Source organism: Schistocerca serialis, chromosome 6 (genome assembly GCF_023864345.2).
Source record: "Schistocerca serialis cubense isolate TAMUIC-IGC-003099 chromosome 6, iqSchSeri2.2, whole genome shotgun sequence".
NCBI classification, from domain to species: Eukaryota; Metazoa; Arthropoda; class Insecta; order Orthoptera; family Acrididae; genus Schistocerca; species Schistocerca serialis.
The window spans coordinates 413,787,757-413,812,618 of NC_064643.1; the positions used below are offsets into that span (position 1 = coordinate 413,787,757).

A 24,862-nucleotide genomic window follows, 5' to 3' on the forward strand; every position below is an offset into this window, starting at 1 on the left:
TTAATTAATTATTTTGTGTAAAGAAAACTTACGTGAAGGTGGCATGTTCCACATCATTACGAAATGTCCTATTCATGATCTATGGAACAAGGATTAATGTATGTATGTATGGAACAGGAAGTGTATTCTGTCATAGCAAGAAATATGGCTCATTACATAAACATGTAGTCATTGGTCACAACTCAGGCAGAGAAGTTAAGCTACAGTGTCAGGATAGTAACATGTTTAAGTGTCATTGTCATCACTCTGTTTTGATCTCATTGTTTTTGTTTTTGTTTGTGTAATTGTTAAAGGGTTAACCATGTCATCATCCGTCCTGCAGGCGGCTATCCATTTGGAAGCATTGCAAGCTTAAGCACTTGAGTTAGCTTTGATGGGAGCAAATAATGCACTTCTGTCTAAGCAATTAACAGGAACAGAGCGTAGCTAGAAGCAGAGGAGGTATACCACCCATAATATGCAGAGAGGAGGCATAAAGAATTTGACAATTGTTGGGATGAAAATGAGCACAAGAATCTTTCTGCAGTAGAAAGGAATTTTAGGATTTTTGTAGAGGCTGGGGAAAGAAGGAAAATTGATAGTACTTTTATGGATGTAGAAATTAGTTGCACTGTAGAAATTAAGGGGGGTAATGTAGAATTATCAACTCTGATATCTTGTAAAAATGTGACGACTGAATTAGCTGTAGTGCCATATATGCTACATTGGAGTAAATAAATGTGTGGGTAGCCGCATAAGTGCAGCAGTATCTGCCCCAATGGGTGATAATGGGTGTTGTTTAAAGGTCTTGGAGCCTGAGCCAGACATACCAGAAAGTGCATGTGCCAATGTCTTTTGCATTGTGCAGAATTGAATTGCAAACAGTAATTTTGTTGTAGATATTGCAGAGGATGCACAGGAAGCTGTTGATGAGATTGATTGTATTGCAGATGTGGTGAGTAATGCAGTGGTACATCAAATGTATTTCAAAGGAGACAAGTTTGTCACTGCCTTTTGTAGTGCTGGGTACTCAGAATCAGGGGTAAGGTGGAAGAAGAAAGAGGAGACATATTTACAAGGTTAATTATCAGGCCAACAAACATGAATCTTTTGAGAAGTGTGTGTCTGTGGATTGAACGGTTGTAGTAGTGTGGGCACTAGGTCACATTCTTGGGGTGCGGCAGGCTGTGCAAGGTGCAGATGCAGATGACAAACTATTTACAACTCAGCTGGAGTTCATTGTGCCTAACAGGTGTGATACAGGTGAAGGGAGCCGTTCAACCCTAAGATTCAACTTTCTGTTTGATCACATGCTAAAATTGACCTCTGGTGGTGGGTGATGGAACTCAGGGGACCATGAAAGATTAGTGGAAACTGCTTGTGCAAAACTCGTCTTGACCTTTTCTCACATGATATACTGTGAACTATGGATGGAGGGCAACAGACAGGTTCCATATTTCTATATTTCCAGAAAGCATTTGGCATGGAGCCCATTGCAGACTGTTAATGAAGATATTAGCATATAAAATAAGTTCGCAGATATGTAAGTGGCTTGAAGTCTTCTTAAATAATAGAACCCAGTATGTTGTCCTAAATGGCGAATATTCGTCAGAGACAAGAGTATCACCAGGAGTGCCCCAGGGAAGTGTGATAGGACCACTTTTGATCTCTATATTCATAAATGAATTGGCAGACAGGGTTGGAAGCAATCTGCAGCTGTTTGCTGATGATGCTGTGGTGTATGGTAAGGCATCGAAGTTGTGTGACTGTAGGAACATACAAGACGACTTAGTCAAAATTCCTAGTTGATGTGATGAATGGCAGCTAGCCCTAAATGTGGAAATGTGCAAGTTGATGTGAATGAGTAGGAAGATCGAAATTGTAAGTTTGAATATGGTATTACTAGTGTCCTGCTTGACACAGTCAAGTTGTTTAAATATATGGGCACAACGTTGCAAAGTGATATGAGAGGGAACAAGTATTTGAGAACTGTGGTAGGGAAGATGGATGGCCAAATTTGGTTTATTGAAAGAATTTTAGGAAAGAGTGGTTCACCTGTAAAGGAGACTGCATGTAGGATGCTGGTGGTACCTATTCTGGAGTACCGCTCAAGTGTTTGGGATCTGTGCCAGGTCGGATTGAATGAAAACATCAAAGCAATTCAGAGGCAGGTTGCTGGGTTTGTTACTGGTGGTTTGAACAACATGTAAGTGTTACATTGATGTTTTGAGAACTGAAATGGGAATCCCTGGAAGGAAAGCGATGTTCTTTTTGAGAAACACTTTTGAGAAAATTTAGAACACTGGCATTTGAAGCTGATTGCCAAACAGTTCTACTGCTGCCAATATATATTGTGCGTAAGGACCATGACGATAAGATACAAGATATTAGGGCTCATACAGAGGCATATAAACAGTCGTTTTTCCCTCGCTCAATTTGTGAGTGGAACAGGAAAGGAAATGACTAGTAGTGGTACAGGGCACCCTCCACCACATACCATGCAGTGGCTTGCTGAGTATCTGTGTAGATGTAGATGTCGAAAGGATTCATTATTTCACATTAACATTCTTGTGACTAATGGTAAGAATATGTTTTTCAATGATTTAATATGTTTTATACATTATAATAATATTAAAATAAAATAAATAAATAAGAGGAAATGTAGTAAATGAAAAGTAAAATGAATTTAAATATTTCACTCGCACACACAAATCACTTTCTTAATTTTTTTTACCTTTTTTGCTGTTTTAAGAGAAGGTCAGTAGACTCTTGGCGTGCTGAAAATGTTTAATTTGCGTTCCTATGATCTCAGGGATATGATTAGCTGTCTCCTCGGCTCGAGAGAAAATTCAGAACAGTTGTAATTTAATTTCGTGAGTATCGCGTTGGCAACGTAAGAAAAAATGTAGTAAACCAAAATCTGTAACATTTTATAAATTGGGGATAGATGATCGTTACTATGAAATGAATGCAGAAATACCAAATTAAACAATTATTATTTCTCAAAGTAAGGTTTCTTTATACAGCATCTGACATCTCGATCTCTAGTCTCACAGTTTTGGACATAAAAAGAATTGTGCCGTCTTTCGGCGATCACGTAGAAATTATAATAATCTTAGCTTGGCTATGGATGGAAAGAAAAAAAAACTGTTCATAGCAAAGTCATATCGGTAATCACAATTTGGCGGTAGTAATGGCACTATTAAACAAATTCCTAACAGGGATACAATTTCAGTTCATTTGAACAAAAATGGAATAAAATAGGAGTCTGATAGCGAAAGGTGCTGTCGGAAAGGCGCGCGACTGAAAACAGAAAGAAAAGACGAGCGCGCATTCTTATGTAGGACAAAATACAAATGATAGTGCTACGCTACTCTCATTCTCCTGGGCGTACATATTCGCTGACTTGCAGCACAGTTAATTCTCACAAATATTAAATTATATCTTTAACTTTTGACATTTCGCTAGAAAAAGGAAAATAGTATGTTATTACATGGCGGGCAGGGCAAAATATTACCTCACCCCCGGGAATTTCAAAACTGTTAACAATATTTTGAAATTCACATCCATAACACATTTTCTGATTTGCCATAGATAGGTATCAGTTATTTCAATTGACCATAGGGTTTACATTCCCTTTACAATGTTTATTATTTAGCTTCTAGTGGCTTTCTAACATTGGCACGTGCACCCTCACATTTTGACCACGGTTTTGTTAAATTTCGACGGGCTCACCCATTCGGCAGAGGAGGGTCCGGGGGGGGGGAAAAAAAAGGAAAAAAAAAAGAACTGCCCCCGTGAGCCGAGGGTTGCGTATTTCTACTAGTAATATTACAATCAGGTCTTTATGATATTTTCAAATAGTAGTTAGACGTTGCATAATTATTGAAGTTTTCAATAAAATTCCTTTCACATTGGCACTCACTAATTTTTAGTTTGCACTATTTGGAAGTTATGCTTTTATGGAATATTACCAAGTAGCAAATATTTAAAGTCAATTCATTGAACTTGTGTTCGGCCCTGCTGATATCTTATGAATCCCTAAATATTTCAACTCAGATCTTAATTAGTTACATGATCACAGAACAATAAATATACCTTTTTTGTTATTAACGTCATATTGGTACCGAAAACGTCATACTGGTATGATTAGGCAACACATCATAAATTGTAACGGAAAAAATCTCAAATATTTTAAAATACAGTTGAATTAAAATTTGTGTTACTGTGAATTAACCAGATTTCAATCACAGATAACTTCGAAACTTTACTGTGTGTTTAGGCCTAGTGTGTGTTTTGTGGTTATGTTTCATAACAGCTTTCTATTTAAATCTTCATGTGGTGGAATGACGAATAACTTGATTGAAGTGTTGGTTGAGGTGACGAAAAAAGTTCGTCGCAATGGAACGGCGGGACGGTGGGGACTGCTAGGTACAGTTCTCGCTCCTCCGTACGTAAGTATTAGGTCCGGATGGACCTGCTGTGGTTCACCGACGTCTGGTGGTTGCTACATTCATCCTTCCTTCCTCTTGGACACAAGCACTTGCACTTCTCTGGAATGTGACCCGTTTAGGGTGGGTGGCAGCTCGCTGCAGGTGGTCACGAAAAAATCCAAGTACATGTTGTAATAGTCGTATTTCTTAGCGTTAGCTTATCGCCCTGTAAGGTAAGTTGTCTCATAAGACAGGTACCGAGTCCTGAATGTTGTTGTTCATCCATAACATTTCACAGGGGCGGAGTGCCATTGATAGCCGTTGCGCGCGAAGTCTCTCTACAGACAGTTCGGCAAACATTAGTTGGCTCCGCGGTGCGCTGCGTAAACCTTTCCAAAAATATACTCCTGGAAATGGAAAAAAGAACACATTGACACCGGTGTGTCAGACCCACCATACTTGCTCCGGGCACTGCGAGAGGGCTGTACAAGCAATGATCACACGCACGGCACAGCGGACACACCAGGAACCGCGGTGTTGGCCGTCGAATGGCGCTAGCTGCGCAGCATTTGTGCACCGCCGCCGTCAGTGTCAGCCAGTTTGCCGTGGCATACGGAGCTCCATCGCAGTCTTTAACACTGGTAGCATGCCGCGACAGCGTGGACGTGAACCGTATGTGCAGTTGACGGACTTTGAGCGAGGGCGTATAGTGGGCATGCGGGAGGCCGGGTGGACGTACCGCCGAATTCCCCAACACGTGGGGCGTGAGGTCTCCACAGTACATCGATGTTGTCGCCAGTGGTCGGCGGAAGGTGCACGTGCCCGTCGACCTGGGACCGGACCGCAGTGACGCACGGATGCACGCCAAGACCGTAGGATCCTACGCAGTGCCGTAGGGGACCGCACCGCCACTTCCCAGCAAATTAGGGACACTGTTGCTCCTGGGGTATCGGCGAGGACCATTCGCAACCGTCTCCATGAAGCTGGGCTACGGTCCCGCACACCGTTAGGCCGTCTTCCGCTCATGCCCCAACATCGTGCAGCCCGCCTCCAGTGGTGTCGCCACAGGCGTGAATGGAGGGACGAATGGAGACGTGTCGTCTTCAGCGATGAGAGTCGCTTCTGCCTTGGTGCCAATGATGGTCGTATGCGTGTTTGGCGCCGTGCAGGTGAGCGCCACAATCAGGACTGCATACGACCGAGGCACACAGGGCCAACACCCGGCATCATGGTGTGGGGAGCGATCTCCTACACTGGCCGTACACCACAGGTGATTGTCGAGAGGACACTGAATAGTGCACGGTACATCCAAACCGTCATCAAACCCATCGTTCTACCATTCCTAGACCGGCAAGGGAACTTGCTGTTCCAACAGGACAATGCAGTCCGCATGTATCCCGTGCCACCCAACGTGCTCTAGAAGGTGTAAGTCAACTACCCTGGCGAGCAAGATCTCCGGATCCGTCCCCCATTGAGCATGTTTGGGACTGGATGAAGCGTCGTCTCATGCGGTCTGCACGTCCAGCACCAACGCTGGTCCAACTGAGGCGCCAGGTGGAAATGGCATGGCAAGCCATTCCACAGGACTACATCCAGCATCTCTACGATCGTCTCCATGGGAGAATAGCAGCCTTCATTGCTGCGAAAGGTGGATATAGACTGTACTAGTGCCGACATTGTGCATGCTCTGTTGCCTGTGTCTATGTGCCTGTGGTTCTGTCAGTGTGATCATGTGATGTATCTGACCCCAGGAATGTGTCAATAAAGTTTCCCCTTCCTGGGACAATGAATTCACGGTGTTCTTATTTAAATTTCCAGGAGTGTAGTTCAGGCGACGCTAGCGGCTGCTGGTGAGGAAATGTTCATGCCAAAGCAAGAACGTTTACTCAGTGTTCCGACAACACACAAGACATAGTCTTTAACAAGTTGATCAAATTTGCAGTGGATTCTGTCATATTGATCACACTTGTTTTCGGTTTTGTGGCAATAAAGCGCAAAATTTGGAGATCACTTTCTGTCTCGTTGCAGTTTATGGTCATTGAATGAAGCACTTCGCGCAGTTCGCACGCAGTAATGTATGGAGAAATGTCACCAATCGTCATATCTTGGAGAAAAATCGCCACACAAAACTAGACGTGGTACCACTGTTCATTAAATAGAATCATTTTTATAAACAATTCGTTGTGACAACCATTGCTTTTATATATTGTCCAGTAAGTCACAACACTGTGCAGTGAAAAATACGCTGACGCCTTATTTTTAAAAGTCTCAATCAACGTATTCACTTTGGGCAAATTTTATAGTTACAACACATCAGTATTCTTTGAGACACAGGTCTGTGAGAGTTCACTGCTATGTACATTTAGCTATACTCGCATTAGAGGTTTATATATTGGATTTCACAGTAACAGTCACTGATCAGAAGATCATCATTACTGTCCATAAAGAATTACAATGAAATTAGAAACATACACCACTCAAAATTCAGTTACTCGTAACCATTTACATATTCCCAGGAAAGAAAGCATAACTTCGTTTCTCATTCAAATGATATTCGTTGCTCGGTCAAGTGGAGAAAATCACACGATTTTACTTCCTACTTACGAAATTAAAATCGCAATGAAAATTAGCTATAAGGCTACCATGTATTCATCAGAAGGATGTATATTCTAACGGTTGAAGCAAGGTAACACATTGATTCTCTAGATGCTGACTATTTTAGGGTTTTATATACATACATTGCAAATAACACATTAGCACAAAAATCGAATTTATTTCATAAATAGTTGGGAAGATAAAATTTACTATTCATCAAGTGATTCAAAGTTTGAGTTTACTCATTGACTTTGCAAAGAAAGTTTAAAAGGTTTTTTTTTTTCAACTTTATTCCTGTCATGAGTAATTATTCATATTCATTAAAGCAATAACAATTAAAAAAGTTCTTTTTGAAAAAGTTATCTTTAATTATTGAATGAAGTTATTTACTTACAATTTGAAAAGGAAAAAACTTACGATTTAAATACTGAAAGAAAAATATTCACATTAGTTATACATTCACCATGAAATTTATATACAAGTTAGATACACAATACAGTCGTTTACATACGAATATTGGTACACATGTAATAAAGGTCATTACTTCATTCATAATACTTTTTTGTGGAGTCCGATGGTTCGATTAGTCCCCAGTCCAGAATCTTATGTATTTCTGCTTTTACAGATTCTTTTTTTCCACGGCACGGCGTATGATGTCCTACAAAAAGTTTCGTGTGGGGTAACTTCCACACAAAGTTCTTTATGGTTCCAGGTTTACTATCAAATACAGGCATATAATCTTCAATGAGATTAGTTCTTCCTTCTGTGTTTGGTTCAGATATGTCGACTATGATGCTTTTGCTACAATTGATGCTGAATTGTTAGGTACTGCTTTGTCATTAACTTTCGAGTGCAGAAATTCTGACATCTCGAAATCTTTAGAAATGTGGGGTATACCTGGGCCTACCAATTTCACAATAACATTACGACAGCATCTGTTATGTGCATTTTGAGTCCTAATTAACGGTAGTGCAATTCTTTTGCCTTTGTTTGTAACCACCCATTTTCCCGCAGGTAGATCAATCTTTGCATTTCTACCGCGTAGAAAATCCCACCTTAGAATGCGAGGAACCGATAAATTTTTCATTAGTAATAAGTGGCACGTAAGTTGCTCGTCATCTACATAGAGATCGGCCTGCACCTGGTGCTTAACTATCTGTGTGGCAGCGCTTAATGCGCCAGAAACTCGGCAGTTTTGCAAGGGTAATATAGGTAATCTCTCTATGCGATTAATTTGGTCGAACAAGGTGTGGTTTATGACACATGTAATGGCACCAGTATCAATTATTGCTTGCAAACTAACACCGTTAATAGTGACAATAATTTCAGCTTGCACCAAGTATTCATCGTCATGTTTATAGACTCAGCTTCTAATAATTCGTCCCCGATGTCGGCACCGTCGTTGAACGTAGCGCTTTCAGATTGATTGTGTGGTTGCCTCCACTTATAGATCCAACCGTGCTCGGGAGGCCGTTCAGAACGGTCGGCTGTAGTTTGACTGTAGCTGATGGCCGGATTGTTCTACGACTTCACATACTTGCTCTGTAGTAGGACGGTTACTGTCAATGTGACTTTGACCGTTTGCGTCTGGAATGACGGGTACTGCTTGCATTACATTCAGTGTCTGGTTATCGAACCATAGAATGGGTCGCTGGTTTGACCATTGATTGCCGTTGTTACTATTCGGATATTGGTTCTTGTTTCGAATATTTGTGTTAGGCTGATTCGGAGGACTGTCGTTGTTATCCCATTGATTGCCATTCGGCTTTTTCCACAGTGTCCTTTTATCGTGGTAAGCGTCGTGGTAATTATTTCCACCTTCGAATTTGCGCTTATAGCTCGTGCCGTTTCCCGAGTTACCGTCGCCATAACTCCATTTATTGGCTACGGAACCGGTATTCGCGTCATTCGAAGCATGGTTCCTGTTATGGTTGTAACTAGGCACATTCACTTTGTCATATTGACCTTTCTGTATTGGTTACGTTTACTCTGTTCATTACTGTCTGGGTTATAAATACTGTGACAACCGTTACAGTTATTCGTGAATGCTTGGTAAGACTTTGCGTCTTCTTGAATTAGATCCAAGGAGTCGATCACCGAAAGGAAATGCTCCAAATATTCGTCTGGTACATTTATTAATTTTTCCCTAAGGTTGATCGGTAATTTTGTCTTTAATATTCGCAATGTATCGTTCAAAATATTTGCTCAGTCTCCCCTTTTTCGGATTATGCAGTACAAGGGTATAAACTTCTTTGCGCAAATGTTCTTGGATTCCTGCAGACCAATATTTTGCAAGGAAAGCTTTCTCGAATTCAGCAAGCGTATTGCATGATTCAGTGGTTTCGCTAGCCCATAGGGCTGCGTCACTGGTGACGTGTGACATCACTGAATTTTTTGATATTCTGACCTTTTTCTGTGTAAGATATTCTTAGAAGCGCGTATAAATACAATTGGGTGGATGGATTTCATGTCCTCGGAAAATGTTGGAAAATGGCGGTGTTTGAGTAAATTTTGCTCAATTTTCGGTGAACTCACTATACCTTCGTCTTCGTCATTGCAGTTTGCTGGCGACAAGTCGGGTGTTTGGAATATTTTTTTCATTCCCGAATGTCGTTTTTCGTGCATTGTTGTCATTCGACAGTTGCATAGGAAAATTCATTTCCGTTCTGCTGTCCGTCGAAACGGCTTTCTCCAAATTACGGACGCGACTGTTTATTTCCCGTGTCCACATAGGCATTTCTTCGTTTGCTTCTTTTTGTCCGTCTTGCGGATTGTGCGTGGCGTCTGAATGCGCATGTACCGCAGAAGATATTTCTTCCCGTATGCACTGAACAGCTTTTTCGACGGCAACATTAATCTTTGTATCAAGTTTTGTCTCTTTAGTGGTTATCCAGTTGGAAATTCCAGTATTTATTTGTCTTTTGTGAGATTCTAACTGTTCGTCGAAGATCTTTTGATTATTTATTTTGAGATCTGTAACGTCAGATGTTAATTTTTCCTCATCCGATTTTATTGCGGAATGTGAAATTTTTAATTTTTCAACACCACTGTCCAGTTTGTTGACTTGGTGACAAATTGCTGCATAAGCTTGCTTCATATTCATTTGCTCGGACCAGATGTTGGCTAATTCGGTTTTTATATCAATATTTTAATTCTTTGTCTCTGATCGCGTAATTCCAACTTTTTCGGGAAAGCAGTAAGCGGGTCAAGCGCAATACTGTCTTCCATCGTTTCATTAGATTGATCTGTATCCACTCGAGTTTAATTAATTGCAGTGGCCGGATGACCATTTTCGATGTTTTGTAAGACCTCCGAATTCGCGGCGAACATCTTCAAGTCCGTAGTTCGATTTTCTAACTCATTTGTGGTGAAATCTATGAGTGATTCATTTAGATTTAGCATGTCATTTCCGAAATTTGATGGTGAAGCCATGATTTCAATTGCTAAATTTTCCTTTCTACCGACTTTGACAATAATCTGACATTTTGAAAAATTGGGAAAAATTCGCCACACGAATAACCTTCAACAGTAACATACATACATATAAAACAGTAAATAATGTTAATACAATAAATAATTTTCCTGACTATGATGCTCTTTTATCATAGAGCGTCCAAATCGGCCATTTTGTGTTCTCTGTCTTCACACGCAACAACAATCTTGCAACGGTTTTTGCAAAACTGGATTTTTCTTGACACACCCTTCCAAAATCACTGAACTAAACTGCTAGTAACTACGACTTTATTTCTGTAGAGAATCAAAGGAAAAACACTATTGAAGACAACTACTGTCTTGACAGAGCAAAAAATTCATTTGAATAAGTTTTTTACCTTACAGATCTACAATTTGCCGTAATCTGGATTGGATGGCTTTTTCCACGTCGTGGTACAGTAGCCTACATCGGATGGCTATATAAAATAAAAATGCAAATTTTATATTAGAAAATGGGATTTAAATTTTTACATACATTTATTCTTACGTTATGGCCACTCGCTTTGAGCGCCATATATATTAATAATTAAAGTAAAATTAATAATTAAATAAATAATTAATTAATTATTAGTAAATGAAAAATAAAATGAATTTAAATATTTCACTCGCACACACAAATCACTTTCTTAATCTTTTTTATCTTTTTTGCTGTTTGAAGTGAAGGTCGGTAGACTCTTGGCGTGCTGAAAAATGTTTAATTTGCTTTCCTATGATCTCAGGGATATGATTAGGTGTCTCCTCACCTCGAGAGAAAATTCAGAACAGTTTTAATGTAATTTCTGGGTATCGCATTGGCAACATAAGAAAAAATGTAGTTAAGCAAAATCTGTAACATTTTATAAATTGAGGATAGATGATTGTTACTATGAGATGAATGCAGAAATACCAAATTAAACAATTATTATTTCTCAAAGTAAGGTTTTTTGTACAGACATCTGACATCACGAGCTCTAATCTCACAATTTTGGACATAATACAGAATTGTGCCGTCTTTCGGCGATCACGTAGGAATTATAATAATCTTAGCTCGCCTATGGAGCGAAAGATAAAAAGTGTTCATAGTAAAGTCATATCGGTAATTGCAATTGGTGATAGTAATGGCACTATTAAACAAATTCCTAACAGGAATACAATTTCAGTTCATTTGAACAAAAATGGAATAAAATAGGAGTCTGATAGCGTAAGGTGCTGTCGGAAAGGCGCGCCACTAAAGAGAGAGAGAGAAAGAAAAGACGAACGCGCATTCTTAAATAGGACAAATTACAGATACGCCGCTCTCATTCTCCTGACCGTAAATAATCGTTGACTTGCAGCGCAGTTAATTGTCACAATGATTAAATTATATCTTTAACTTTTGAAATTTCGATTTTGTTGTTGTGGTCTTCAGTCCAGTGTTGCCAATTTAGCGACTTTGTCGCTAGAAATGGCGACTTTTGCCTTCGTCTTAGCGACAAAAAAAACTTTTTAGCGACAAAAGTTATTTAGCGACTTATCTGGCGACTTTTGGAGTACTGACGACTTTTGAAGTACAAATCAAAACTATTTTGGGCCAGTATTTTCATTAACAAAACTAAGATTTTAACTATAGAATGGGTACTACACAGACTTTGTTTTAGATTTACTAAGTTAAATTAAGTTTTTAGCAGATCATGTAGCATTGTTCAGCATTTAGTAAACCTGAATGTGGGAATTGCCTACAGAGTAAGAAAATCTTGACTATATAACAATTCATTATTCATTACTCACTAGCCTGTTATCGTCGATAGCCTATTGATCTGTAATTCTTCAACTATTGAACTCCTTTTATTTTTCGAATTGACAAAAAACTTACTTAAAAGTATAATAAAATACATTTCTCTCCAGCAATCTCTAATTTTTCGAAATGTTAACTTGCAGTCAAATTATTAACACATGCACAGTGGTAACGCAAGAACAATTCGGTGGGGGTACCTCAGACATTATTACGTTTTAAACAATGAACAATAGGACTGATATCGAGTTACCGAGTGAGTAGATTGTTTCATGACCTCTAGTTCGCCTGAGTTTTAATGTATTTTCAGTGATTATAAATTGGTGAAACTTATGTTGTGGTGGCTTGCATAATGGATTTACCGCAGAAGAAGAAGCAGTACGCTAAAAAATATCGGGATGCTTGGGAAGCAGAACCTGAATTCAATGGGTGGTTGAAACCAGTCGTTGGAGACTTATCCAAGGCAAGAAGTCAAGTATGTGCAACAGAGTTTTATGCTAAATTGTGTGATATTAGAAAGCATTCGAAAACTATTAAGCATAAACAAAAAATTGATTAAAAAAACACAAACCACCTTACATGTGAAAATTGTTCCGAAAACTACAGTTAGAATAGCAAGCAGAGAGGAAGGCGCCCTTTCGTTATTTTCCGGTGATGAGGGCGCTAAAAACATGCAATTACATCGTACAAAGTGCACTAACATTATAACTGAAGTTTTGGCTCAATATTTTACACAATAATTGGTTGAAGATATAGGTAACCAAAAATACAGTGTACCAATAGATGAATCCACAGATGTATCAATATCTAAAATGCTAGGTATCGTTATACGGTACTGTGGTGTAAACAACCAACCCATTAGATCAGCATTTCTCAAACTCGCTGTAGTAGAAACTGCAGATGCAAGAAATCTGACGGCTGTTCTTGTGAATTCTTTGAAAGATCTCAAACTTCCAGTCGCTAATATGGTAGGAATTGGCACAGATAATGCTTCTGCAATAGTTGGAATAAACAATGGGCTTTTCGAACAACTCAAGAGAGAATATGGTTTGAAGCATTTGGTAGCGATCCGTTGCATTTGTCACTCTCATCAGCTTGCAGTTTCGCACGCCTCACTGAATACCAACAACAGTTCTGTCAAAGCATGAAACAGAAGAGTTATTCGAACTTCTGAGTGACTACGATGAATAGCTCACATTCCGGTATGTATATGTTTTATAACCTAATCTGAGTTCTTGCTTTCTTTTGTTACAAATATAGTTGTATATTTTTAGTATATTTGACTACTGTGATTGAAACAACAATCTATGTGTTGCGTCAATTACGATAACATGTTTAATTATACGTTAGCGTATTTTATATGTATGTTGTTGCAAGTGATGCGTCATTTAATTAAGACAATATAGCAATTAGGTATGAGACAATTATTATTAATATTATATTACCCCCCCCCCCCCCCCAACACACACACACACTGGCTTATTGCACCATTCACAGCACGAAATTTTCAGTACACCCCTAGTAAAATCAGTTTTAGCGACTTTCTAGCGACTTTTGATATTGAATCTAGCGACTTGGGTATTTTTAGAGTTGGCAACACTGCTTCAGTCCGGAGACTGGTTTGATGCAGCTCTCCATGCTACTCTATCCTGTGCAAGCTTCTTCATCTCCCAGTACCTACTGCAACCTACATCTTTCTGAATCTGCTTAGTGTATTCATCTCTTGGTCTCCCTCTACCATTTTTACCCTCCACGGTGCCCTCCAATGCTAAATTTGTGATCCCTTGATGCCTCAAAACATGTCCTACCAACCGATTCCTTCTTCTAGTCAAGTTGTGCCACAAACTTCTCTTCTCCCCAATCCTACTCAATACCTCCTCATTAGTTACGTGATCTACCCACCTTATCTTCAGCATTCTTCTGTAGCACCACATTTCGAAAGCTTCTATTCTCTTCTTGTCCAAACTAGTTATCGTCCATGTTTCACTTCCATACATGGCTACACTCCATACAAATACTTTCAGAAACGACTTCCTGACACTTAAATCTATACTCGATGTTAACAAATTTCTCTTCTTGAGAAATGCTTTCCTTGCCATTGCCAGTCTACATTTTATATCCTCTCTACTTCGATCATCACCAGTTATTTTACTCCCTAAATAGCAAAACTCCTTTACTACTATAAGTGTCTCATTTCCTAATCTAATTCCCTCAGCATCACCCGACTTAATTTGACTACATTCCATTATCCTCGTTTTGCTTTTGTTAATGTTCATCTTATATCCTCCTTTCAAGACACTGTCCATTCCGTTCAACTGCTCTTCCAAGTCCTTTGCTGTCTCTGACAGAATTACAATGTCATCGGCGAACCTCAAAGTTTTTACTTCTTCTCCATGAATTTTAATACCTACTCCGAATTTTTCTTTTGTTTCCTTTACTGCTTGCTCAATATACAGATTGAATAACATCGGGGAGAGGCTACAACCCTGTCTCACTCCTTTCCCAACCACTGCTTCCCTTTCATGCCCCTCGACTCTTATAACTGCCATCTGGTTTGTGTACAAATTGTAAATTGCCTTTCGCTCCCTGTATTTTACCCGTGCCACCTTCAGAATTTGAAAGAGAGTATTCCAGTTAACATTGTCAAAAGCTTTCTCTAAGTCTACAAATGCTAGAAACGTAGGTTTGCCTTTTCTTAATCTTTCTTCTAAGATAAGTTGTAAGGTTAGTATTGCCTCACGTGTTCCAACATTTCTACGGAATCCAAACTGATCTTCCCCGAGGTCGGCTTCTACCAGTTTTTCCATTCGTCTGTAAAGAATTCGCGTTAGTATTTTGCAGCTGTGACTTATTAAACTGATAGTTCGGTAATTTTCACATCTGTCAACACCTGCTTTCTTTGGGATTGGAATTATTATATTCTTCTTGAAGTCTGAGGGTATTTTGCCTGTCTCATACATCGTGCTCACCAGATGGTAGAGTTTTGTCATGACTGGCTCTCCCGAGGCCATCAGTAGTTCTAATGGAATGTTGTCTACTCACGGGGCCTTGTTTCGACTCAGGTCTTTCAGTGCTCTGTGAAATTCTTCACGCAGTATCTTATCTCCCATTTCGTCTTCATCTACATCCTCTTCCATTTCCATAATATTGTCCTCAAGTACATCGCCCTTGTCTAAACCCTCAATATACTCCTTCCACCTTTCTGCCTTCCCTTCTTTGCTTAGAACTGGGTTTCCATCTGAGCTCTTGATATTCATAAAAGTGGTTCTCTTCTCTCCAAAGGTCTCTTTAAATTTCCTGTAGGCAGTATCTATCTTACCCCTAGTGAGACAAGCGTCTACATCCTTGCGTTTGTCCTCTAGCCATCCCTGCTTAGTCATTTTGCACTTCCTGTCGATATCATTTTTGAGACGTTTGTATTCCTTTTTGCCTACTTCATTTACTGCATTTTTATATTTTCTCCTTTCATCAATTAAATTCAATATTTCTTCTGTTACCCAAGGATTTCTATTAGCCCTCGTCTTTTTACCTACTTGATCGTCTGCTGCCTTCACTACTTCATCCCTCAGAGCTACCCATTCTTCTTCTACTGTATTTTTTTCTCCCATTCCTGTCAATTGTTCCCTTATGCTCTCCCTGAAACTCTCTACAACCTCTGGTTCTTTCAGTTTATCCAGGTCCCATCTCCTTAAATTCTCACCTTTTTGCAGTTTCTTCAGTTTCAATCTGCAGTTCATAACCAATAGATTGTGGTCAGAATCCACATCTGCCCCAGGAAATGTCTTACAATTTAAAACCTGGTTCCTAAATCTCTGTCTTACCATTATATAATCTATCTGATACCTTTTAGTATCTCCAGGATTCTTCCAGGTATACAACCTTCTTTTATGATTCTTGAACCAAGTGTTAGCTATGATTAAGTTATGCTCTATGCAAAATTCTACAAGGTGGCTTCCTCTTTCATTCCTTCCCCCCAATCCATATTCACCTACTATGTTTCCTTCTCTCCCTTTTCCTACTGACGAATTCCAGTCACCCATGACTATTAAATTGTCATCTCCCTTCACTACCTGAATAATTTCTTTTATCTCGTCATACATTTCATCTATTTCTTCATCATCTGCAGAGCTAGTTGGCATATAAACTTGTACTACTGTAGTAGGCATGGGCTTTGTGTCTATCTTGGCCACAATAATGCGTTCACTATGCTGTTTGTAGTAGCTAACCTGCACTCCTATTTTTTTATTCATTATTAAACCTACTCCTGCATTACCCCTATTTGATTTTGTATTTATAACCCTGTAATCACCTGACCAAAAGTCTTGTTCCTCCTGCCACCGAACTTCACTAATTCCCACTATATCTAACTTTAACCTATCCATTTCCCTTTTTAAATTTTCTAACCTACCTGCCCGATTAAGGGATCTGACATTCCAAGCTCCGATCCGTAGAACACCAGTTTTCTTTCTCCTGATGACTACGTCCTCCTGAGTAGTCCCCGCTTGGAGATCAGAATGGGGGACTATTTTACCTCCGGAATATTTTACCCAAGAGGACGCCATCATCATTTAATCATACAGTAAAGCTGCATGTCCTCGGGAAAAATTACGGCTGTAGTTTCCCCTTGCTTTCAGCCGTTCGCAGTACCAGCACAGCAAGGCCGTTTTGGTTAGTGTTACAAGGCCATATCAGTCAATCATCCAGACTGTTGCCCCTGCAACTACTGAAAAGGCTGCTGCCCCTCTTCAGGAACCACATGTTTGTCTGGCCTCTCAACAGATACCCCTCCGTTGTGGTTGCACCTACGGTACAGCCATCTGTATCGCTGAGGCACGCAAGCCTCCCCACCAACGGCAAGGTCCATGGTTCATAGGGGGTGTTTGTGTGGCCTCTCAACAGATACCCCTCCGTTGTGGTTGCACCTACGGTACGGCCATCTGTATCGCTTCGATAAGAAAGGAAAATAGTATGTTACTACGTCTCGGGCAGGGCACAATATCACATGTGGCAGAATCTTTTTTTGTGTTGTAATGTACTGATGAGATTAATGATATGATTCCTTGAGTGATGTTTTGTGTGATATTTAATGAAAGATGTAAATGATTTACAGCAGGTGTTGATTTTCAAGTAATTATGTGGACTAGTAGGATTCAGTATTAACAGTTATACTTTGTTTTATGTAATTCTGTATGAAATTTATTGAGCCAATTTATTGTAAGTTAGTTTTTAAGTGTTGTCCAATGAGACTGGAGAATTTTGTAACATTATCCTGTTAGCATATAACTGGACAGTTAAATAAGTTACTGATCATGTGTGAATGATAAGCCAGTGAGTTAATGTCATAGATTTACAATGCAGTCAGTGAACCTTGTAGTTTAAATTGTCCTTGTTTTAAGAAAACTATACTGTTCACAAGTATCAGTGGGGAAATGTGTAAGGAACAGTCAAATGAGGCAGATGAAACAAAAGTAAGTAAACTGTTTATCATTGGAAAAGTAATTGCTGCTTTCACGGAAAAGTGTTTTCGGTTGCCTACAGAACCATGATTGTACCCAGGTGTGCATCTCTTCTACCGAGGCAAATATACGGCTACAAATGTCTTTCATCAAGGCTCCAAAAATATGAAAAGCTCATGAAGAGATCAGGACTGTATGGAGGATGTGTAAGGGCTTTCCAGCAAACCTTCTGCCGCATAGTTGAAACAAACTTGGCAACATGTTGCAGCCAGTTCACCATCTATTCTTGGATGAACATGTCAATGATGAACACATCCACTCACATGGGCGGTCTTCACTGCTGAGGATTGTTTTTCATTACAAGAATCATGGCAGGTCTGTGGACTTACTGCCATATCCTGCCCTGAGCTGAAGAGCTGTGCCCAGATGTACATGTGTGGCCGTGGACTCCGTGTACAAACATTTCTGCACAGCTGTTCATGTCAAACAGGCTACTAGGCTACTTACTGGCTGCCTGTTGCACCAACACCATGGCACCTGCTACTGGCAGCACATGCCAAGATGGGGGATCGGAATGTGGCTACCGCTGGGGATTGCAATGAGTGTTGTAGGGTTTTTTTTTTTTTTTTTTTCCAAAGAAAATGTCTGACTAAAAATGCACAGCAATTCAACCATGCCACCATGCATGTCATCCAACCATTGCCTCTGCATAAAGAACAATGTGCATGATACAATTTATTGGTGACATAGCAGTGGTCTCTCAAAGTGTATATAAATTGAGTCAGGTACTTAGTTCATTGAAATGTGTGCCAGCTGAAGAGTATTATATGCTTATAATCAAAACGAAAATGAAAACACTGACATGCTCCCCAGGGGGTGAATTTTGACATCTCAGAAGTAAAATGCAGTACTTTCAAATTTTGGCAGTAGCCCCTATAAAATGATAATGTTCACCATATTGACAGATACCTAAGTTACTCTATGTATTTTATCTGCCCTTGTTTAAAAACTCAACAGAAATCTGGCATTACATGCTGATCAAATTAACTGTTTTAAATTTTTATTGAAAATCAGAATATTTTATTTGCTGTTTTTTGTTGTTTCAACAGGATAAAACAGTAATTGCTGAGCACATATCAGCAGGCTTGAAACGATATTTCCCTGACTATGCTCAAACTGTTATGGAGGAACCTCTTCTATTTGGGGACTACCGAAATGCCATAAGTGAAGATGAGCAGAGGGTTTATGAAGACCTGCTTGACTATGAAGCTATATATCGAATATTTAAAGAGGTTAGTTTTCATAATTTTGTTCTGTGTGTTAGTGTATCTCTTTTCTCTCCTCCCCTCCTCATCATCTCAATCTCCTTTTCTTATTTGTGGGACGAACCTTTTTTTTTTAGTTGTCCTCACAACTAGTGACGTTATGTTTCTACCAGTCACGCAGGTGCAATTTTCTTCAATCACCACTGTTTTTGATATCATTTACAGCTGTGAAAAATACAGTTTTGTGCAGCTGCAGGAATGTATGTTTGAGTGTTTGTGTATTGTGTGTATGGATGTGTGTACTTTTACTAGAAAAACAGAAAGAGCTTGAAAGCTAGAGGGATTGCTGTTTTCTGTTAGGCCTACGTGTTTTTACACTATGCATATCAGTCCCTATAGGTGAGTGGTTGCCTTTCCCATTTTTTATATTGTTTCATCCTGGGAATTAACATTGTAGTTATGCTGAGACACGATTGGCACAACAAAGAGATTCATACAATTATAGCTTTTGGCCATTAAGACCTTTGTCAGCAGTAGACACACACACACACACACACACACACACACACACACACACACACACACACACGTGCGCGCGCAAACACAACTTGCACACACGGCTGCAGTCTCAGAGAACTGAAACCACACTGCGTGCAGCAGCACGAAACCACACTGCGAGCAGCAGCACCAGTGCACATTATGAGTGGCGAATGGGTGGGGGTAAGGAGGAGGCTGGGGTGGGAAGGGGGAGGGATAGTATGGTGGGAGTGGCAGACAGTGAAGTGTTGCAATTTAGACGGAGGGCAGGAGAGAAGGTGCAGAGGGGAGAGGGGGTAAGTAGCGGAAAGGAGAGAAATAAAAAGAAATTAAAAGACTGGGACGCCCCATTGTGGCCGGTTACTGTGCCCCCACAGAGAGCATCCCTGCTCTCATAGACCAACACCTTCAACCTATTACCCGGAACCTATCCTCCTATATAAAAGATACCGGCTATTTCCTTGACTGACTCTCTACAGTTCCTGTCCCTTTACCACACAGTGCCCTGCTCGTCACTATTGATGCCACCTCCTTGTACAATAATATTCCTAATGCCCATGGCCTTACTGCTATTGAACACTACCTTTCCAGACACCCTATGGATTCCAAACCAACAATTTCCTTCCTAGTCTCCATGACTAACTATATCTTCACCCACAATTACTTCTCCTTTGAAGGCATTACCTACAAACAAATCTGCGGTACGGCTACGGGCACCCGCATGGCACCATCCTATGCTAACCTATTCATGGGCCATCTAGAGGAATCCTTCCTAAAAACCGAGAATCATAAACTGCTCACCTGGTTCAGATTCATTGATGGTATCTTTGCTATCTGGATTGAAGGTGAGGACATCTTATTCACATTCATTCAGAACGTCAACAACTTCTCCACCATTTGCTTCACCTGGTCCTACAAGCCACCTTCCTAGATGTTGAGCTCCACCTTAGAGATGGCTACATCAGTACCTCCATCCATAACAAACCTACTAACCACCAGCAACACCTCCACTTCGACAGCTGCCACCCATTTCATACCAAGAAGTCCCTTCCATACAGCCTAGCCACCCATGGTTGTTGCATCTGCAGTGACGAGCAGTCCCTCTCAAAATATACTGAGGGTATCACTGAAGCCTTCACTGACCATAATTATCCTCTCATCCTCGTACAAAAACAAATCTCCCAGGCCTTATCTTTCCAGTCTCCCACCATCTCCCAAAGTACCACAGTCCGGCCACAGAGGAGCATTCCTGTTGTAACTCTGCACCATCTGGGACTGGAGCAACTGAATTACATTCTCCACCAGGGTTTCGATTACCTCTCATCGTGTCCTACCCACTATCCTTCCCACCCCTCCTACCGTGGTATTCTGCTGTCCACTGAACGTACACAATATACTCGTCCATCCTTACACAACCCCTGCTCCCAATCCCGTACTGCAAGGCTCATACCCCTGTAATAGAGCTAGATGCAAGACCTGTCCCATACATCCTCCTACCACCACTTACTCCATCCGGTCACTAACATCACCTATCCCATCAAAGGCAGGGCTACCTGTGAAATCAGTTATGTGATTTACAAGCAAAGCTGCAACCACTGTGCTGCATTCTGTGTAGGCATGACAACCAACAAGCTGTCTGTCCACATGAATGGCCACCAACAAACTATGGCCAAAAAACAAGTGAACCACCCTGTTGCTGAACATGCTGCCAAACATGATATCCCTCATCTCAATGACTGCTTCACAGCCTGTGCCATATGGATCCTTCCCACCAACACCAGCTTTTCTGAATTGCGCAGGTGGGAACTTTCCCTGCAATACATCCTACGTTCCTGTAACCCTCCTGGCCTCAACCTTCATTAGTCACTGTCCTCACCCATCCAGACCCCTCCCTGTTCCCATTCCAGCACTACACAGCCATCGTTTCACCACCACACCCAGTCTTTTAATTTCTTTCCTTTCCGCTACTTACCCCCTCCCACCTCCACACCTTCTCTCGTGCCCTCCGTCTAAACTGCAACACTTCACTGTCCGCCACTCCCACCATACTATCCCTTCCCCTCTCCGCCCCAGCCTCCTCCTTACCCTCACCCACTCACCACTCCCATTATGCACTGGTGCTGCTGCTCGCAGTGTAGTTTCAGTTCTCTGAGGCTGCAGACGTGTGTGCAAATTGTGTTTACATGAGTGTGTGTGTGCATGTGTGTATGTGTGTCTACTGCTGACAAAGGCTTTAATGGCCGAAAGCTATAATTGTGTGAATCTTTTTGTTGTGACTATCGCAACTCAGCATCTCCGCTATATGGTGAGTAGCAACTTTCCATCTCTGGTATTGTTACATTCCATCCTGGATTTGCCATTGTTTCATTATAGTTATGCTGTATTTTAATTTTAAAAGGTTTCTATTGCCCACAATATTTATGTAACATCTCTCTCTGTCCCCACAAACATGAGTGTACAGTGGCTTATACACATTCCACATGACTAGTATTTGTCATTGTAGTTACTCTTTGATGTTACTGATATAGATGATTCCATGCTTCTCTTGGTAGTTAACTGTTGAGCCTTGCATGCATGCAATACCAGTTACATGGAACGTTTATACACCACTGTACACTCAGGTATGTACAGACAGAATAAGATGCTACAAATATATAGGTATTCTGTAATGATTGTCATCTTAATATTATTTTAAAAGAAGTTTATTTGAAAACATTTTTGGAAATTATTGTTGCTATAGAATCAAACAATGGAAATGCAGGATGGAATGTAACAGTATTGTGAAAAGGAAAGTTGCTACTTATCGTATAGCAGAGATGCTGAGACGTAGATAGGCGCATCAAAAAGACTGTCACAAATATTGCTTTCAACCAGTAAGGCCTTTGTCAGATTTAGACGAAAAACACACACGTACACACTCATACAAACACAAAACACACACACACACACACACACATATGACTGCAGTCTCAGGCAACTGAGGCCACGTGTGTGAGTGAGTTGCATTTACGTGAGTGTGTGTGTGTGAGTTTGTCATCTACTGTTGCAATAGAATTTGCAGATACTGGGAATCTATGTGTACATATTATGATAATAACTCATGGAAAAGTAACTGCATGGATTTATACGTATTTTTGGACATAAGGAATTGTATTTTCTTGTGTTTAGGAACAGATTATCTATTCAGTAATATGTTGCAAGCTGCTGAATAGTTAAGTGGCTTAAAACAAAACAAGTAAATATTACTTGTAACTTAATTCTGATGTAGGATACAATGCAATACCACTACAATGATATGTTTATTATTTAGACTTATCCATTGTTCTTATGGTTAATAATTTGGTTTTATTTAATTTAGACATAGCTATAAATGTTATATTTTTTAACAGATTCTTGATGAATACAATGAACGCCTGAGCCGCATGGAACTCGTGCTGTTTGATGATGCACTTGAACACCTTACCCGTGTCCATAGGGTGCTACGCATGCATAAGGGGCATGTTATGCTTGTTGGAGTGGGTGGAAGTGGAAAACAAAGTATTGTAAGACTGGCAGCTTTCACTGCAGGTGAAAAAAAAAATAGTAGTTACAATTCAGTCTCAAATTAGGCTGTGTATACATACATTAGAGTAAAATATTTGTAAAAATCACTGCTTTTCTGTTTATATCATTCAGCAACAGTGTATCTCGTAACAATCTACTTCAAAATGATGTGATTAACTGACAATAAATAAAATCTGATTTTTGCATTTTGCCACAGAATAGTTTAAGAAGCTTTCACAAATTTGTTAAAATTTGCTCCACTGCAGATGAAGTAAGATGATGATCATGGTGAGGGCACTAAACAGCAAGGTCATCAGTGCCCTAGATGAAATGAGATATGGTTCTCAGGCTTGCAGGACTTTGTACATGCACTCTAATCAGAGATATAAACTGATTTTTGGCCTTTTTCACCCTGTATTAACACTTTTGACAAATGGGTTGCTAAGATGTCATTCAGCTGGCTGATACCGTCCTTTTACACAGTACACGGGTTTTCTGAATTTTGTGTAGCAATTTCTACTGTGCAGATGCTAAATTAGTTAATTGCATTTGAAAGACGGTTCTTTTTTCTAATTTTTAATATCAAAATGAATCTGAGGTGTTTTCACAACAAAAAGGTTTTTTCACATTAATTTTTTCCTAAATGGAGATAGAATTATATTATGTTGGTACTAAAGGTAAAACTGTTTGAAAATGCAGTTTTTTTTGTCAATTTGTTACATCTGGATTAGTACGGAAAAATTTTGAAGCGTTTTGCAAACCAAAGTCCTCCATCACTTTCTTCAGAATATTGTTTGGTATCTTTCCTCACCACTTTGCCAGATCTTGTATTTCTTAGTCCTCCACAAACCTTACATTTCCTGTGATGCTATTTTGATATTTCTGTAACTAGAATCAATTTAGGAAAATGTCTTCTACTGAGACCATTTACAGGTGAACTACTTTCAGTCAAAGTTGATAAAACCAGGCCTCTTTTGTTCACAAATGGCTTTCCAAATTCAGTGATGAATTCAACAAAATGTTTGCTACTTACCCTTGGGTTGTAAACAAAATATGCCAATTTACAGGCATCATCATGAAGATGTGAATAAAAGCTTTCTTCCACCACCTGCTCTCGAAAGACGTGGAGCCCAATAGCAGGTCCATTTGGTCTGTAGGGGCCTTTTTTAAAATTATAATTGAAAATACAGTCAAGACTCATCTCTGTCATTTGTAACTGTGTTCTGACAGTTACAGTGGATGCAGTCATTTTGTGTTTTGGTGTTAACTTTCTGTTGTACAATAGACAATATGTCCACTTACATAAAAACCATGAGGAAAGAAATAACATTTCATCTCTGCTTTCAAAATTAGAAATTTGTTCATCAAGCATTGAATCACAATTAAAAGTTCTAATCTCCCGATCACCTAAGGTAATCTTGAAAATATATACAAAATATATAGCTTACAACAATCAAGGCTGTATGTACAGCTTGTGGCATTGTGAGGCATGGAGCACTTTGTGAGTTGCGTAGCACGGTAACAGGGTGAACATGAACTTCATGAAGCAAGTGACACACCATGTTGTCTGTATTCCTTTCCTGCCAATATGAGTGACAGGTGCTGCCATGTGTGTTATTTGTGGTAGTGGAATGGTGATTGAGTGCTTTTATACAGACAAAAGATGTAATAAAAAGAATGAAATACATTTAAAAAGCTGAGAAACAGCTGACATAGGTCCTACAACACTCATATTTTTGGAGTATAATCTATGTGATGCAGGAGCTATGTCACTCATCTCCAAAGCAGTGAAGTTTAACTTTTCACATATAT

The 24,862-nt window shown here is 39.9% G+C and overlaps 1 protein-coding gene across 1 annotated transcript in view; it reads left to right on the forward strand.

The window, feature by feature from the left end:
* LOC126484896 (dynein axonemal heavy chain 10) overlaps positions 1-24,862 on the forward strand; it is a 1,141,797-nt gene that overhangs the window by 652,278 nt on the left and 464,657 nt on the right. The window contains exons 39-40 of the mRNA XM_050108495.1: positions 18,815-18,997; positions 22,897-23,074. Coding sequence (XP_049964452.1) covers positions 18,815-18,997; positions 22,897-23,074 — 361 coding nt within the window. The remainder of the gene's footprint in view (positions 1-18,814; positions 18,998-22,896; positions 23,075-24,862) is intronic.